This window comes from Ostrea edulis, chromosome 6 (assembly GCF_947568905.1).
Source record: "Ostrea edulis chromosome 6, xbOstEdul1.1, whole genome shotgun sequence".
NCBI lineage: Eukaryota > Metazoa > Mollusca > Bivalvia > Ostreida > Ostreidae > Ostrea > Ostrea edulis.
Genome location: NC_079169.1, coordinates 55,089,781 through 55,108,185, shown reverse-complemented (window position 1 = coordinate 55,108,185; position 18,405 = coordinate 55,089,781). Strand labels below are relative to the sequence as shown.

General features: G+C 35.9%; 1 protein-coding gene across 1 annotated transcript; it reads right to left on the bottom strand.

Annotated features, from left to right (window-relative positions):
- Positions 1 to 7,774: 7,774 nt before the first annotated feature.
- Positions 7,775 to 13,494, bottom strand: LOC125683497 (60S ribosomal protein L23). Its single transcript, XM_048924724.2, has 5 exons — positions 13,397 to 13,494; positions 12,781 to 12,864; positions 11,801 to 11,929; positions 10,217 to 10,330; positions 7,775 to 7,886 (listed from the first exon to the last, which is right to left on the bottom strand). Exons 1-5 carry the CDS (start codon positions 13,407 to 13,409, stop codon positions 7,804 to 7,806), a joined length of 423 nt encoding a protein of 140 aa, XP_048780681.1. The 5' UTR covers positions 13,410 to 13,494; the 3' UTR covers positions 7,775 to 7,803.
- Positions 13,495 to 18,405: the final 4,911 nt, after the last annotated feature.

Sequence of the window (18,405 nt, the reverse complement as noted above, 5' to 3'; positions counted from 1 at the left end):
GAATAGTATGTTGTCTGATTTTCACTAGATCTAAAAATAGAAAACGGGAAAAACCAGGTGTCACTCGTTTCCATGGTTACCCATGGAATGAAATGAAAACCATTCCTAATATATTCAAATTAGGTTATCAAGAGTATATATACCAAGTTTCATGAAATTCCTAGACATGTCCATCCATAGCCATTTGCATGGTTCTATCGTAGACAGCCTCTTAATACTAATAGAAATAGTTACAGTCATGCTTCGTCATGCGCAAAAATATTTGAAGTTAATTGGAAGACTTTTAATGAAAAGGAACAGTGAATTTGACTGCTTTAACAGCCAGACCTAAAACAGTAAGATAGAAAGAGAGAGAAAAATGTGCAATGTTTAGATTAGGAATGTGCAATGAGTAAAGTTTGGTCTCTCTGCTCTTCGAGCGGACCTTCAAGACAGTAGTACAGCAAGGTAAATATATGACAGTAGTACAGCAAGGTAAATATATGACAGTAATACAGCAAGTTAAATATATGACAGTAGTACAGCAAGGTAAATATATGACAGTAGTACAGCAAGGTAAATACATGTATATGACAAGTGTTACAGCAAGGTAAATATATGACAGTGGTACAGCAAGGTAAATATGTGACAGTAATACAGCAAGGTAAATACATGACAGTGGTACAGCAAGTTAAATATATGACAAGTGGTACAACAAGGTAAATACATGACAGTGGTACAGCAAGGTAAATATATGACAAGTGGTACAGCAAGGTAAATATATGACAGTAGTACAGCAAGTTAAATATATGACAAGTGGTACAGCAATGTAAATATATGACAGTAATACAGCAAGGTAAATATATGACAGTGGTACAGCAAGGTAAATATGTGACAGTGGTACAACAAGGTAAATATGTGACAGTGGTGCAGCAAGGTAAATATGTGACAGTAATACAGCAAGGTAAATACATGACAGTGGTACAGCAAGGTAAATATATGACAGTGGTACAGCAAGGTAAATATATGACAGTGGTACAGCAAGTTAAATATATGACAAGTGGTACAGCAAGGTAAATATATGACAAGTGGTACAACAAGGTAAATATATGACAGTAATACAGCAAGGTAAATACATGTATATGACAAGTGTTACAGCAAGGTAAATATATGACAGTGGTACAGCAAGGTAAATATGTGACAGTAATACAGCAAGGTAAATATATGACAGTAGTACAGCAAGGTAAATATGTGACAGTGGTACAGCAATGTAAATATGTGACAGTGGTACAGCAAGAAAAATGTGACAGTGATACAGAAAGGTAAATATATGACAGTAGTACAGCAAGGTAAATATGTGACAGTAGTACAGCAAGGTAAATATATGACAAGTGGTACAGCAAGGTAAATATGTGACAGTGGTGCAGCAAGGTAAATATGTGACAGTGGTACAGCAAGTTAAATATATGACAAGTGGTACAGCAAGGTAAATATGTGACAGTGGTACAGCAAGGTAAATATGTGACAGTGGTACAGCAAGGTAAATATATGACAAGTGGTACAGCAAGGTAAATATGTGACAGTGGTACAGCAAGGTAAATATATGACAAGTGGTACAGCAAGGTAAATATGTGACAGTGGTACAGCAAGGTAAATGTGACAGTGATACAGCAAGGTAAATATATGACAGTAGTACAGCAAGGTAAATATGTGACAGTAGTACAGCAAGGTAAATATATGACAAGTGGTACAGCAAGGTAAATATGTGACAGTGGTGCAGCAAGGTAAATATGTGACAGTGGTACAGCAAGTTAAATATATGACAAGTGGTACAGCAAGGTAAATATGTGACAGTGGTACAGCAAGGTAAATATGTGACAGTGGTACAGCAAGGTAAATATATGACAAGTGGTACAGCAAGGTAAATATGTGACAGTGGTACAGCAAGGTAAATATATGACAAGTGGTACAGCAAGGTAAATGTGACAGTGATACAGCAAGGTAAATATGCGACAGTGGTACAGCAAAGTAAATATGCGACAATGGTACGGCAAGGTAAATATGCGACAGTGGTGCATTACGGTAAATGTGTGACAGTGATACAGCAAGGTAAATATGTGACAGTGGTACAGCAAGGTACACTGCCTTGAATATATGGAGCTTCAAATTAACGTAAACTCAAATAATTGAAGATATCTTTGATTATTTGAAATATCATCAATTAAATTAGACTGCGCACAATAATTGAATTGATGCGCATATTAAATCAATTATTTCTCTCGACAATTGAATTGATGAGAGCAATACTTGATTTCGACAATTGAATTGATGAGAGCAATACTTGATTTATTACGCGCATCAATTCAGTTATTGTACACAATGATTGATTTGATATGCGGATTTTAAAATTCAATCAGTTGATGCGTGCATCAATGTAGTAATATTATGGTGTCCGGATAGGGCCATTTGCAAAAGTCACTGGTATTAAACTGATGTACGTAACTGCAGTTACGTACATCCCAAGATGACGGAAGAAGAAACCGGTAATTTTTCAATTTAGATTATACCTTATCCTATCAACTATTCAGTGATATTAATTAGTCAAGTTTGTGTATTTCTTTACGCTTCATCGTTCAGAATGGTAAAATCCATTTGTTTCTCCTGTCAGAATGGACGAGTTAAACTCCTGTGTAAAAACACACGTGATGAACGTAACTCATTAAAATATTTTCGTTGATGTACGTAATTTTCCTATATGATGTACGTAACTGTGCAATTCACTCGTAGTTCGACAAACCCTAAAGCTTGCTTTATAAGCAGCTAAACAAGGAGAGAAGTAATGCACATACTTTGTGGCAGAGAAAGAATGCCATTAGCGATATAAAAAAAACTTCATTCTATAACCTCTTAAGATATTTGATACGAACAGATGCTGCACACAAGGAAAGAAGGGGGGGGGGTATTATTCCAAATTTTGTACCATTTAAAGACTATGTCTATTCTTGGGAGGACAAATTTTGAATTTTGGTGTCTTTTGGAGGTCCAACAAAACCGTAGTATTTCTGTCGGGGAGGGGTAGGTAAAATGGATGTTTTGGGGTTGGTTTTCTTGGTATTTTGAAGGGGTTAAAAATTTAAAGGAGAAATTTATATCATTATCATTAACTTATATGAATGTTTCTCAAACTTAGAAGATCTTGATTTTAAGATGTTTTATATTTTTCAGGTTATGTAAATTTTCAGTAATTTTTTATCATTATTTTTGGGCGGAGGGAGGGGTTAATACCAATTAATTACCTTCATTATATTATTTTAATATCATTTCACGCGTTCTCGTCTGCATATGCATGACATACATAAGTGTTGTAACAAATCGAAATGTTCATATTTCTTCATATAAAATTACATTTTTTCAACAACAAAAATCTGTTGAAAGCCATTTTCATTCGATTTTTGTGAAAATTCTTATTGTGAAATTCAGAAATATATGTAATCTAATTTCACTGTTTAATGTTGAAATATTTGTATTACTAAGTCTATGCCAAATTGATTTTTGATTCTTTGGATTTTTTTATTGCAAAAAAGGGGTGAGCAAACGAATTTTTTCATTTTTATTTTTTATTCAAACTGAAATTCCTAAATCTTCCTAAAAGAGTTTAAATTGAGTTTGATTTGATGTCATGTTGGTAGCATTATTTAACATGTGATTTTATTGATGAAGGCATTTTATCAGGTTTCTTGAATGAACAAATGAATAAAAGTTTAATGGAGATCTTTTGAGTTACGTACATCTTTTATGTTCAAATCAGAAAGTTACGTACATCATATTGTGAAAGTTACGTACATCAATCTACGTATTTCAAATACCGATTGCAGCAAATTCGGGACAGTATCACGAAGACTTTGGGTACAGTTGTGAACTATTGATATAAATAGACATCCTCTTTCGTGAATTGTATTTCACTTTGCTTTCTAAAAGCCAAAAACATCGCTATTCAAATTTAACTGTTTCTTCTTCCGCCATCTTGGGATGTACGTATGTAACCAGTGAAAAGTGTGACTGCGTGTTAGTCACAACACGCCAACAAGCAACGCGCTTTCGCGCAAACAAGCAACAGGCCTTCGCGCTCTCACACCAACAAGCAACGCGCCTTCGCACTGTCACGCCGACAAGCAACGCGCTTTCGCGCCGTCACGCCACCAAGCAACGCGTTTTCGTGCCGACAAGCAACGCGCCTTCACGCTAACACAACTTTACACAACTCGCTTCGCGCCGTCACGCCTTCAAGCGAAGGCGCGTTGCTTGTCGGCGCGAAGGCAAGTTGTGTTAGTGTGGAGGCGCGTTGCTTGTCGGCGCGCTGCTTGTTGGCGTGACGGCGCCTTGCTTGTTGGCGTGAGAGCGCGAAGGTGCGTTGTTTGTGGGCGTGACGGCGTGTTGTGTAAAGTTGTGATAGCGTGAGGGTGCGTTGCTTGTTGGCGTGACGGCGCGAAAGCGCGTTGCTTGTTGGCCTGAGAGAGCGAAAGTGCGTTGCTAGTTGGCGTGTTGTGAATGACTAACGCGCAGTCACGCTCTTGCAATTGGCCCTATTCGGACATCATATAAAATTGATATTATTTCTCGCAGAATTTAATTTGGACCTCGGTGTGAATGATTTGTTGATTTCTTTGATTCAATTTAAGACATCTTTAAACACTTACAGCGCTTTGTAGAAGGAATTAACGCGGGCATCAATTCTTATAAAGAGAGTAGCAAATCAATTACATAATTCAATTGTGGATATGTTGAATTGAAGATATATCTAATTATATGATAACTGTCTCTTAAAGAATTATTGCGCGTTCTAATTGAATTAATGATATCATTAATTCAATTGAAGAGCGCAATAATGCAATTATTGTGTACATTAATTAAATTGATGCGCGCTACAATTCACTTGAGAACAATAGTTCAGTTATTGTGCGCTTTATTTGAATTGATGTCCGCATTAATTGAAATATTGCTCCCTTCAATTAAATTGCAGCGCGCATCAATTCCATTGTTGATATCATCAATCCATTTAAAGAGAGCAACAATCTAACTATAAAGCTCATCAGTTCAGCCGAATATAATCATTGTTATCAACAATTCAATATAATGCGCGCAATAATTCAGAATTGAAGATATAATCAGTTATTTGAAGAGATCTTTAATTGAATTTTTGCGTGCATTAATTCGATATCTCCAAATGATCAGATATTCCCTCGTTAAGTTGGCGCTCCATGTGGATAAGAATTGACGCAGATCCATATAATTTTGAAGAGAGGGATTGCGTACAATAATGGATAAAAGAAGTGAACCCCTACTGGTCCTGCTTAGTTCTTCAGAAGATTTTTAAACATGTGTCCTATTTATTTCCTCGAAATTTTTGAACCTATATCATAACCCCAACAGGGTGATGACTTGTTTCAACTTGAATCTGTATTGTGTACTAACCTACTCTCAGCGCATTGATTTGAAAAAAAAATTAAATATGCACTACCCGGGGATGTTTGTGTTTTAAAATGACTAATCCCTAATCTTGGCCCTGCTGCTCTTGAAAATAAATTAAAGATTTTCAAATATTCATTCTTACATATAAAAAAGATGTATTATGTAAAACGTTGATCACCTATCGCGAACCCATTCTAACACCCAGCATCCCCCATGGCAAGGACTAAATAAATCTGAACTACCATAGGGTGCTTGCATACTAAAACCGTTAATCATGGCCCTGGTACTCCCGAGAAGATTTTCAAAGCCCCCCCCCCCCCCCCCCCCCGTAAATCTTTCAACGTAACCCTAACTATGACTCCATCCTACCCTTGTAGGGCATTGGTTTCAGAAGATTTGTACATTACCTGAGGATGTCTGTCAATAGATTAACATGATGAATCATGGCTTAGCTGTTCGTAGGATTTTAAAGTCGTTTTGTTATGCACTTCCCTATTAAACTTTGCTCCTTTATTGTAACCTCATCCAACCTCCAGGAGCCACAAATTATACGCACTTAACTCTGCACTACCTGAGGATGCATTAATATGACCAATGAGAATCATTTCGTTGTTGCTCTCGAGAAAGATTTTTAAAGACTTTACCTATATAAAACTCTCATCCCATGTGGCCTCACCTCCGTCTTGAAACTGACATTCTTAGTTAAGGAACCTTTAACACAGGTTTGGTTTTTGATGCCACCATACTTTCATATTTCTTGATTATCTCCCTTATGAAAAGTTTGGGTCTTTATTTGAACCTCCTTTCCCAAAGAATATTTTCTGGCAAGTTTGGTTGAAATTGACCCACTGGTTCAAGACAAGTCAAAAATTTGTTATACAGACGAATGGACAGAGACATCAGGTGATCATAAAAACTCGTTTGAGCTAAGAGTAACCATGGCCTCATTCATAAGAAAAAGATTTAGAAATATTTGTTAAGGGGCAAAATGTTTCATCCAACACCAGTAGCAACCCCCTCTACTCTTACATGTAGACCAGCTACTGGAGCGTGTGTGGTTCTTTCTTCAAATCAAAATTCTCGAGTTCATAGTTTAAACAATATAGATATCACAAGCCGATTATAGTCTCCCAAACGAAATACTGGCTGTATGAAAGTGGGCTTCTTCCGAGTCCTACCATTTTTCTCCCTTATTAATCACTACCTTGTACAAAATCCATGTCAACGAGAGTCAATGTTTGTTCAAGGTCGCTGGAGTCAATTGACCTTGATACTGGTTAGTAGGTCACAACATCCTTTAATCAGTCCTGAACATTCCTCGTCCCTATTGGTCCCAATTCTGAAGTAATACGAGTATTTATGACCAAGGTCAATACTAGTTTCTCAGTCACAGCATCCTTTTTATCATTTCTGAAGATTCCATATCTCTGTTGGTATCAGTTCTTGAGTAAAAGAATTTTTTAAAAACAAAGCAGTCACTTGATCTACACTTTAATTGTATCCTCTTAAGATCCCACGTCTCTATCAATCCCAGTTTTTATACCTGGAAGGGGGCCCACAAGTGTGGACATTACCCGTAATTCTGCACGGAAATAAAAAGGAACAGACAACTATGTTTAGGGTAACTTGTCCATGACTCAAGTTTTGATTGATCAAAGAAAAGAAAACTAGAGTTTGAGATTTAATCCATCTTCACAAGTCAAAGGTTCTTGATTTGTTACCTCACAGTAACGAATCAATAACCCTTGACTTGTGAAGATGGATTTTATCAAGAAATCCAAGCCTGGTTCTGAAGCAATGCTAGTTTTATGCTCAACGTCACTTTGGCCTTGATACCAGTTTGCAAGTCCCATCCTCTGATCATTTATGAAGATGCCAATCAGTCCCAGTTCTAAAATTATGCCAGTTCATGGTCACTAGAATCCCTTGATCTTGATACTACTTTGTAGGCTCAGTCATTCTCTTCTGATTTCCAAAGACAAGTTATATCTGTTGAATTTTGGAATTCCCCACCCCCAAAGAGTTCCGTTAATAGACCTTACCCCCAATCCCTTCAATCTGAAAACACAACTACACACTGTAGATGCATTGGCATATCATATCCTTGAATATATAATACTTTCATGAACTGGTTATGGTGAGCGGCATCTGACATTTTTAAGTGCTGAGAGAGAAGAACAGGCAAAATAACAAGAACACAGCAAAAACCTCTTGGTGTTTTTTTTCCTTCTAGATTTGTGTATTTCAGCCAGTGCTGATACTAGTATCTGATGACCAATTATGAAAATAGTTTGGGAGTTTGTCACAAACAGAACAACTCTATGGGGGCTTTTTTTCTTCTTTATTTTGTACATTTTATGCAATGGAGCTGGCATTTGATGCAATACGGGGCCAAAGATCTGCACATTCCTTTGCTACAGGTCCTGTAATGGCTGATCCTATAAAACAAAATCAGACGGTACATTCATCAAATGAATTGTAACCCTGTAACCTCCTCAAACTTCCTCTGCACTGTACAATCATTTGAGAAATTTGAAAAATGTAAATTAAATGATGAGGTATCATAATTTCCTATATTGAGGGAGATAATACCGACCACACTATTATCTAAACTACTACACTAAATATAGAGACTGCTTTTCGATCAATCACAAAAAAAGTGGAGACATTATGGATTTTTCGAGAGCATCTAAAAAAAAAAACATTGATCTATTGTCTTCCCTATTCTTTAAAGCTTAAAAATTTCCCCTACCAGAGGGTGTTATGCAAGCTTCACTTTTACTAAAAGTACACCCTCTGGTAAAGATTGGGTATCATGCAGTAAAAACATCAAAAGTTAACTTAAATGTTTCTAATTCAAAGTCACAAGAACCAGCATCATCATCTCATCAATACTCTCCATGTCTTTCAAATTCCTCTATTATTGAACAGTGCAATGAAACTTGTATCAAATATTATTCCCCGTTTGCTTAGACTTAAAAAAAAATATTATATTGCCCTATGACGAAGGCTGCAACTTCTCCAACAAGAGGCCCATGGGCCACATTGCTCACTTTCCATATATATTTGCATGTAAAATCTTAGTCCCTATTGTGGCCCCATCCTACCCATGGAAGCCATGATTTTTACAAACTTGAATCTGCACTATGTCAGAAAGCTTTCAAGTAAATGCCCAATGGTTCTTGAGAAGAAGATTTTCCCTATATATTTCTATGTAAAACTTTGATCCCCTATTGTGGCCCCAACCTAGCCCCGGGGGGCATTATTTGAACAAACTTGAATCTGCACTATGTCAGGAAGCTTTCATGTTAATGTCAGCTCCTCTGGCCCAGTGGTTCTGAAGATTTTTAATTGACCCTACCCTAACTTTGCATTTTTGTGATTATCTACCCTTTGAAGGGAGCATGGCCCTTCATTTAAGCACACTTGAAAGCCCTTCACCCAAGGATGCTTTGTGCCAAGTTTGGTTGAAACTGACCAAGTGGTTCTGGAAAAGATGAAAATGTGAAAAGTTTACAACGACGCCAACGACAGACAACAGACAAATTTTGATCAGAAAAGCTCACTTGAGCCTTTGACTCAGGTGAGCAAAACAACACAGATTCTAAAGTGCATACAACTTTTACAGACATTTTTGTAAGGCCAAAGTGTTTACAATCAGTGTACATTCTGCTGATTGGGTGATATCATATTGGTTGATTCAACCAATCAACTAGATGAATACAATGACGAAATACTGACCGCTATGTAAAATTCAAAGTCCCAACCGGATATTCCCGTAAATAAAATTCGTCTTAAATGGTGAAATTTATTGAACCTACAAATTTCCGGAAGCGGAATCGTTATATAGAGAAAGGATTTTTCCAGTTCAGAAAGTGGAATTCCACTTTAAAGAGGAGAAAAATCATGTCTGTACATTACCCAATTAAGCTTACACTTGTATGTTTACATAGTGAATGCCGTTACAAAAAGAATTCAATTGTTTAACGTAGCTCCATCCTCCTGCTATGTCATAAGATTTCGCAATCAATGGTTTAATAAGATTTATCCATGACAGGAACATAAACTTTGTTGGAGACTTTTTCAAAAGTCTAAGTTATGTACGAAGAATCAATTATATGTTTAAAAATATCAAATCCAATGGCAATAACTCCGTTTTCATTAAATTCTTTAACAAGTCCATTATGCGATAGATTTCCTTTATTTTTCACACATATTTTTATATCTTTCAAAGAAACAGTTTTTGACGTTGATACAGGTGTGCTAATTGATAAAAAAAAATTTTTTATCAATACCGCAACATACTTATTTTATCATTTTTATTTGTTACTAAGATATATTATTTGATTGAACCTATAATTCTAGAGGGGTGGAATTACCTGAACATCTAAATAAGATGAATTTACAAATTACAAGCAGATAAGAACAGATTTTAAAATCTATCGGATGCCTTATGAAAATATCGGTTTTATCAAGCAAAATTAACAGATTTCTGTTCATTAACAAAGAAAGTCGATCACTGGGGTATTAACTGTTCATTCACCAAGCTATATTATAAGTAAAAGTCCACAGTCATTTGGGAATGACCTTTAAAAAGGAGGTCCAATGTCACAGTAGGTGTTGGCATGATAAAGAAGTAAAAGGACCCTCACTCCTATGGCCCTGAGCACTACACACAAGTCTATATAGCACTGCAAGTCAACTAAAACTGGTGACCGCTCGGTAGGAGTGAAAAATTCTCAAATGGAAAATAAAACACTATACAAACCTTTCATTTCTCCCTTGTTGTTAACAATGACCCCTGCATTATCTTCAAAGTATATAAACACCCCATTCTTCCGCCGTACGGGTTTCCTCTGTCGAATTACTACAGCAGGCATTACTGAAAATGTCAAATTACGGGTGGTCATTTCAATGCACACAACTTGCTCTAAACTGGCAAAAAAATTAATCATCTTTGCCTTTGAATCTTAACCTTTTAAGTTCATCAGCTTTAATCATATGATTATCAGGTTTTAGGTTTCAAGTTTAAAAACCTTTTATTATGCATGAAAAAAAAATAAATCAATGAAATACAATAGTACTGACACCATTAGATATCCAATTGATCATTTAAATTTTTAGATGATGACTTTTGTACAAAACTGTTGTACGAAATGCTGCATTTTTTATCGCATTTTGGCATAATAACATTATCTAATGAATCAACCTGATGTCTTAATATCCCATATCATAATCATCAAACTGAATATCAAATTCAATGTTCTTAAAAAATTTCTCCTTTCATTTCATTAACCGCCCGACCGCTTTTCAATCAACAAAAACATTAGTTACAGTACTCTTAACTTTATTGCCAAGTCAAAATCTTCAGTCCATTTTAACACGTATGTTGCACATTGATGACAACAGTCTATTCAGTGACAAAATGAAGTATCGGTGTTTCCGTGAGTTCGTGTTTTGCTGTTTGCTCTGTCCTTAACTTTGTATTCTTTATAGGTCCTGTCGACAAGGCCGGTAAAAAATTCCCTGGACCGATAAGTTGTTAGAAAATGTCTGTCCAAATGACCACTTGAAAATATCAGGTGTGATCCGATTATTTTAGAGCTCGGGTTAGGGATGCGCAAGTGAAGGTCACTCAATCAACATGGCCATGCGGCGGATCAAATTTGTGAAAGGTTCTCTACCCATGAAGTAAAGATTGGTCGTGGTAGCTCGGAGATAGAGCGTTCGCTTCTTAACTGGAAGGTCGTGAGTTTTGATTTCTGCTCATGTCATGGCCATGTCAAACTTAAGATGTAAATATACCCTTGCCAAACGCTCAGCATTTAGCAGTGAGAGTCACAGGTTTTTCAGATATGACCTCCAGTGTTTTGGCAGGTTTTAATACGTTAAAGGACCCTAACTACTACGGCCTAGATTCAAAGTACACAGAATATGTCTAAATTTGTGGTATTTAACCTACAGCTGGTGATGTCTCAATATGAGGGGAAATTTCTGACGGAACGTAAAACAAACAACTTGGTAAGAAGGGGGGGGGGGGGGGGGAGAAACTGAACCTGGACCACTTAAAAAATTACGAAGGTTTCCGTGGTGTTCACGAGTTCAAAGATGGTTGGAAAACTAACCATATTTGGCTGGATATGAGTGGGAGATGCATTGCTGTTAAAACAATAAGAGGCACTTTGGTGCAGTTCTTTTTCTTTTCTTCGTTCTTTCTATGCAATAAAAGGTCAAGGTACATGTATCTGGTCTGACAAAACTTTGTCTGGTCTGACAGAAACTTTAACTCAGTCAGACCAATGTCTGACAGTGATCTAGAAATTTCGACAACTCTGCAGTGGTGAGCACTTACCCTTTTTCCTAAGCTCTGGCTTTCCTTTCTTAACTGTTGCAACAAACATGTCCCCAGCTCCAGCAGCTGGCATTCGGTTTAAGCGTCCTTTGATACCGCTGACAGCAATGACAAACAGATTCTTGGCACCTAAAAATTGTAAATAGGAAAAGATTTACTGCGAGTACAAAGGACAAAGTATTAAAAAGAAACTGTTTTTCTACACCAAATTTTTCTTAAAATTCATTTACAACAAATATATGTAATAGACAAGACCAGGATTCAAACCTGGGACTCAGAATTTCTAATCAGGTGCACTTTTACTCCAACTATCTAGCATTTGGCAACTGAACCCATTTGACCATCATACTCCTTCCCCTTTGAACAGTTTGGGAACACTTTCTCTATAGCAAGATATTCTCGCTAAAACGCGATTATCCCTCTTTAATGAGAGAGTAAACATTACCAAAAACAGGTGTTTTGGCGTCTTTATTGAAAATAATGGTAAATCCGTGCAATGCTGAATAAGTGCGACACATACTCAACATGACGCGAATTGTTTCTATGAAATTGACAACAAAGTCAAGAAATTGCATATCAAAGTTGCCACGTAAGAGAGAAGCAGTCTTAAATCCAATGCACATTGTGAGTGTTTTTGTTTTGATTAATAATTTGCAGAAGTATCAAACATTTAAGCACTTTTTCTTCTTTTCACGTGAAACACGACGAGATGTACTCCACGGGTGGTTTTTCTTGGTTGTACGGAATATATTTACTTTCGCTAGAGAGGGATAATCACGTTTTAGCGATAATATCTCGCTATAGGGGAAGTGTTCCCAACCTGTTGAAGACAATGTCCACAGAGCTTTATTCTCTGGCAAACATTTTCACCTGTTAGTTCCATGGGCTAGTCTATCTGTATAAACCTACCCATGCAAAATCCTGATTACATTGGTATAAATCTTTCAACATCTGTGAAATAGCTGTTTCATAATACAGACCTGTGTTGTCGGCACAATTGATGACAGCACCTACAGGCAAGGCTAGGGAGATACGGAACTTCCCTCCGGCCGAACCACCACGACCTGTAAATAGCCAGCAATAGCACACATTAACATCAACATATTCTGATAGAATGCTGTGCAAGATTTTAAAGAACATGTACATTATAACTAAAACGTCAATCAGGTTTGTAGAATATAATGCTAAGTCAAATCTATAAACAAGAGCAACAAATACAATTCTGTAGGTTATCCCTCCCCCTTCTAATTCTCGCTATTCCGAGCAATTTATCATAACATTAAACATATTAAGCACTATTTGGGTTATATCAATTTAAACACAATTCTTGGGTTTGGATGCCAATAGCTTCCACGGGTGAAAATGTGCGATTTGTGCTTATTTTGATTTATCAAAGCCACATGAAAGTCTTGTGTTTACATTCTTCCGTCGATTCATATTTCTATTTTCTTGTATATTAATTCGAATAGAAAGTATCAATGTTCAGAAGATGAAAATCTAAATCCTATTCTGTAGTAAGTTTGTGTAATACTAAGATATAAGCTTTATTTTTGTTGATGCCGGTGGATATAAATTAGTAGTAGTAGTTCTTCATACCTCTCTTCGACATATTGTACTGGTAAAAGGAAGTTAATTGTGAGCATGCGCATTAAACATCTCGAGCCCGAACTTATATCGTGCAACCATAGAGGAAATATTTCTGAAAATGATAAAAGTAATGCATCAATATCTATTCATTTTCTAATTCAGAGCCCAAAGTGGGCAAAGAGAGAATTTATATTTCCAAATGATAAACAGAAAAGAAAGTCAAAATGAGGATAATATATAATGAACACTTGTAAACAAGTTGTACACTCATGTATCGTGGACAAATATTGAATCTTAGGTTATCATACGAATGTCATATCACTGATCATAATAGATGAACATCTATTATGACCAGTGATACCGGTAATACATTTATTATTATTATTAATTGTGTCTATGCGAGATTTGTGTATTTCATTGAAATAAAAAACACTATGAAGAACTTTACATATTTGATTATATTAAACGCTCCCGAAAGGAATTGAACATCCAAAAATACAAGGAGTGGGGTACCGAAAGTCCTGTTCACAAACACCTGTGTGTCTGGTTACTGTGATGATAATATTAAACAGAAATTCTCCATACGAAAATCGAGTCATCAAGCAACAAATTCTAAGGATAGTGGAGAAGCTTGGGAAAACACCCGGTCCAATGAAGACAAGAGACAGAGAAATGGTCCAGGCAGACAAAGGACGGTGAGAAATCGGGACAAATCAGTAAATGCAAAGGGTCATAGAAAAAACAGTGAAAAGATCTATTTGGAAAGTTTTATTAAATGATGTGAGTAACAACTTATGCCATGCAGTAGATTATTTTAAAAAAAAAGAAAAGATTTCATCCATATATCGAATAACTGTAAAGCAGCAAATTGCTACAAAGTTGAAACAAACTTTTTTTTCCCCAAAAATGAAAACTACATTTATGATTTTATAAGTAAAATGAATACAACTTACCGTATGGCATGCAATTTATTCCTATGATTTCTCAATCCAAAAGTAAAACAAAACAAAAAATTAAACAAACAAAAAAACAACAACAACAAACAGAAGACAAAATTTATTTAGAGTTACATGTATATATATTGGGAGGGGTGCAAAATATATTTCAACTTATGAACATCATAGAAAATTTACAAGTCCCTATTTTAAAAAAAAAATTATATTTGTACTTATTACAATTATAATAGGCCAAAAATAATATTTAGATCAACCCATGCATCCATTATATATTTACAATATATCTATTTGTATCTAGTGCCATTAAGCAAAGAAACATTGACAATCCCTCACCTTGCAGGAATGGAGGAAGGAACATAATACCATTATCAATGAAGCTCATTTTTACCTAAAATAGTGAACAAGAAAACTTTTCAATTCTTTATCAAGTGATTACAAAAATATAATTGAATTGCAGTCATATACAAATGTATAATTTATGCATTACATTTTATACAATATATTTTGCAACCCCCCCCCCCCCCCCGATTCTTTTTAAAAGACTCAGAAGTTAGTCTTCTTGCAACGTTAAAATTCAGAGGATTGATTGTGTTAATTGTGGGAGTTTCCTTCATATAACGTAAGATATATCGCACTATTGTAATCTACATGGGTCATAACTTGGACAATAAAGTATAAAATGTGTTTCATTTTCAATAATTTGCTTGAATGACAAATGCATTTTTCTCCAGGAACATATGTGGGTTTGAGTACATGTACATATTCGCCTGTTTCAATATGTACTACATTGGCACTAATTAATTCGTAATTTTGTTAGGATTGAATGATCATAAAAAATAAACATTTTTAATATTTATGACGTTTATCCATGAAATTAGATAAAAAATATGTTGCCGCATACATTGCAATATGGTGATGATACCTCGCATGGCGAGGGTTAAGGTTGTGTCTCAATCCCTGGGTACTCAGCATTGGTCGAAATTCGTGACATTTGTCAAAAAGTTGGTGACAGAGTAAATTAGGAGTAAGAGATATTCGAAGGGACTAAATACTACAATCCAAGAAATACCAATAGTTACTGGTACAACAATAGTACTATCTACAACATCCTGGACAGGAAACATGTGCCATCTGCAATGACATCAGTAATCTTGGTGTATATTTATGGAGGGTAATCGTGTTCAAAAATCCAAGCATGTAACCTTGTTAATCGATACATGCAACCGTGTTAATTTCTCAGTTTCAACTATGTATGTTTGTAACTCAGGGGGTGTAAGTTATGTTTCTCAGAAATGTATACCTCAGTGTTGTACTCTTCATTTGTGTCATCGTTTGATTTCTGATTTTATATTTCTCTTTGTAAAAATGCATCATTGTTTCTTAAATTATACGCGGTCATCCCTACAGTATTTCCGTTGGTAGACTTAGTATTTACATAGCTGTACCTTACAACATCGCATCTTACACGTTACAAGTCAACAAATGTCAAGTTTACATGTTTGTCGAATTTCGATATGACCATATATGGAAAGACAACGGAAATCCACGATTATTACCGAGAAACGAAAGAATTCCCCATTTGTAGGACTAAGCTATTGCGCATGCGCCAAAATTAACAACGGATTTGCATCTCGAATTTGCTAAATTTTTATATCAAAAGACAAATCAACATGTGTCACAGTCTCAAGTTCTCGACGTTACGCATTACACACAGAAAATGATCTATAAGGTAACGAAGAATGGATTTACACCAACGCCTAATAATAAACATATACTTTCTTGATGTGCATGTGCACAGACATGTAACGTTTATGTATGGATAAAACTATCCAACATGCTAGTACACATATTTTGCACCGGTTAAGATAGCTCATTACACTAAAATTTTATTTAATGGCTTGTTAAAACACCTCTTATGAAGTGTGATCTCACCATCGAAAGAGTGAAACAAGCTCTCAATTATTTTATATGATTTTTAGTGATTCGTCCCTGAATGATAAAACAAAAGTGTTTTCTTTGCAAATAAAGGATTCTAGAGTCCAAATTTCGCTGTGATTTGGTGCATGATATGGATATCTAATCAAACATGCCTAAAAGATTCAGATATAAACGTTCTTTTTTAGAATAAAATATTTATGAAAATTGAAAACGTTATTTGTTAATATACAATTATGGGCTGTTTATAGCAGGAATTTAAGACATCGGAAATTATCCCATCTTAGTAGGGGTATCACCCGAGGGCGCCTATGCGTATGTGTATGTAATATCAAAAGTGCAGAGGTCATGTGGTACTGCACGTCACAGGGCCAGTCAAAAGGCTGAAAGAATGATGTGGTAGAAAGAGTTTTTTCCACAATCAATGAAGGGCATCCCGTCTCTGTTAAAGTGTTCCTCTTTATAAATTTTGTGGGAGATAAAGTCTCAAAGAAGTTGTTTGAGTGGATAATCACATTTGGTATCCCTGATTTCGTCCATCTTATACTCAGGCACGTTAAAATTGATTTTCCATTATTTTTACGTGCAAAGTTATTTTCACATAGAAAGTAAGGTATATTGGATGACCCCCCCCCCCCCCCCCCAACTACATGTACATTGTAATGAATTGAAGGACTAAGCCCCTCCCCCTTCCTTAGGCTGTTAGTTTGGAATAGACAACATATTTTATGGAGTTCTTGGGGGGGGGGGGGGGGGTCCCCCTTTTTTGCTAGATTGTCAAGAATTTTAGACGACTTCTCCTCTGCCCCCAATCCCACCCCCTTTTCAGAAAAGCCACGTCATGTGGCCGATACTCGTTGTCATTCTTTGTGCAACAAAACTTAAGTTGAGTTAAATTTCTGACTACTATTTCCTTACATATTGCTACATATTATAATGAAAAAATATATACGTATTTTAATTTATTTTAGCCCTAGATATGATTGAAGAAAAAAATAGCCTACCAAGCTAACATGTAATTTCAGTCCAGTTGTACCTCGTAAAATTCGTTATGTAATTAGATATGTATTTTAGATCTAATAGATATGACTTTATTATGATAAATTTTTCGAATTTTTAAAAATACGTTAACATATATTCCGGAAATATATTGTTCATTGGTGACGTTTCACCCAAGTACGTACAATTTAGCGAGAATACCGCTTGTGTTCTGCCCGTGTAGCACATTGATTTTTCTTTCGGTTCTCGGTAGAAATCGTGGATTTCCGTTGTCTTTCCATATATGGTCATATCGAAATTCGACAAACATGTAAACTTGACATTTGTTGACTTGTAACGTGTAAGATGCGATGTTGTAAGGTACAGCTATGTAAATACAAAGTCTACCAACGGAAATACTGTAGGGATGACCGCGTATAATTTAAGAAACAATGATGCATTTTTATAAAGAGAAATGTAAAATCAGAAATCAAACGATGACACAAATGAAGAGTACAACACTGAGGTATACATTTCTGAGAAACATAACGTACACCCCCTGAGTTGCAAACATACATAGTTGAAAAAGAAATTAACACGGTTGCATGTTTCAATTAACAAGTTTACATGCTTGGATTTTTGAACACGATTACCCTCCATATATATTTAATAACAATAACACAATGAATACACATGCAAAATATCAAAGAACCTTCTCCTATATACTCTTAACGTTCTAGAGTATGACAGACAGACTATGGACAAAACACTTCGTCGCCATGCTCCAACGACGACACAACAAAGAATTTTTATTTATATCAATAGCAGGGGCGGATCCAGGAATTGCGGTTACGGGGGGCGCCACTTTATGAGGCAGGGGTCCAGTGGGTCCAGGGCTTCGCCCTGGTGGGGGCCCAGGGGGGCGAAGCCCCAGGAAGCTCCTGGATGTTACAAATTTTATAGGGCTTGAAATATGTCTCCTATCCAGTCATTTGTACTATTTTCTATCATTTTTTATAAGGTGAAATTAATAAAATTATGCAAATTTGAAGAGTTTTTGGGAAAAATTAAGTTCTCCCAAGAAAGTAATTCAATGAATCAAAAGATTTTGTCATTTATTTCTCCAGGAGTGGAAGAAATTATTGCTTC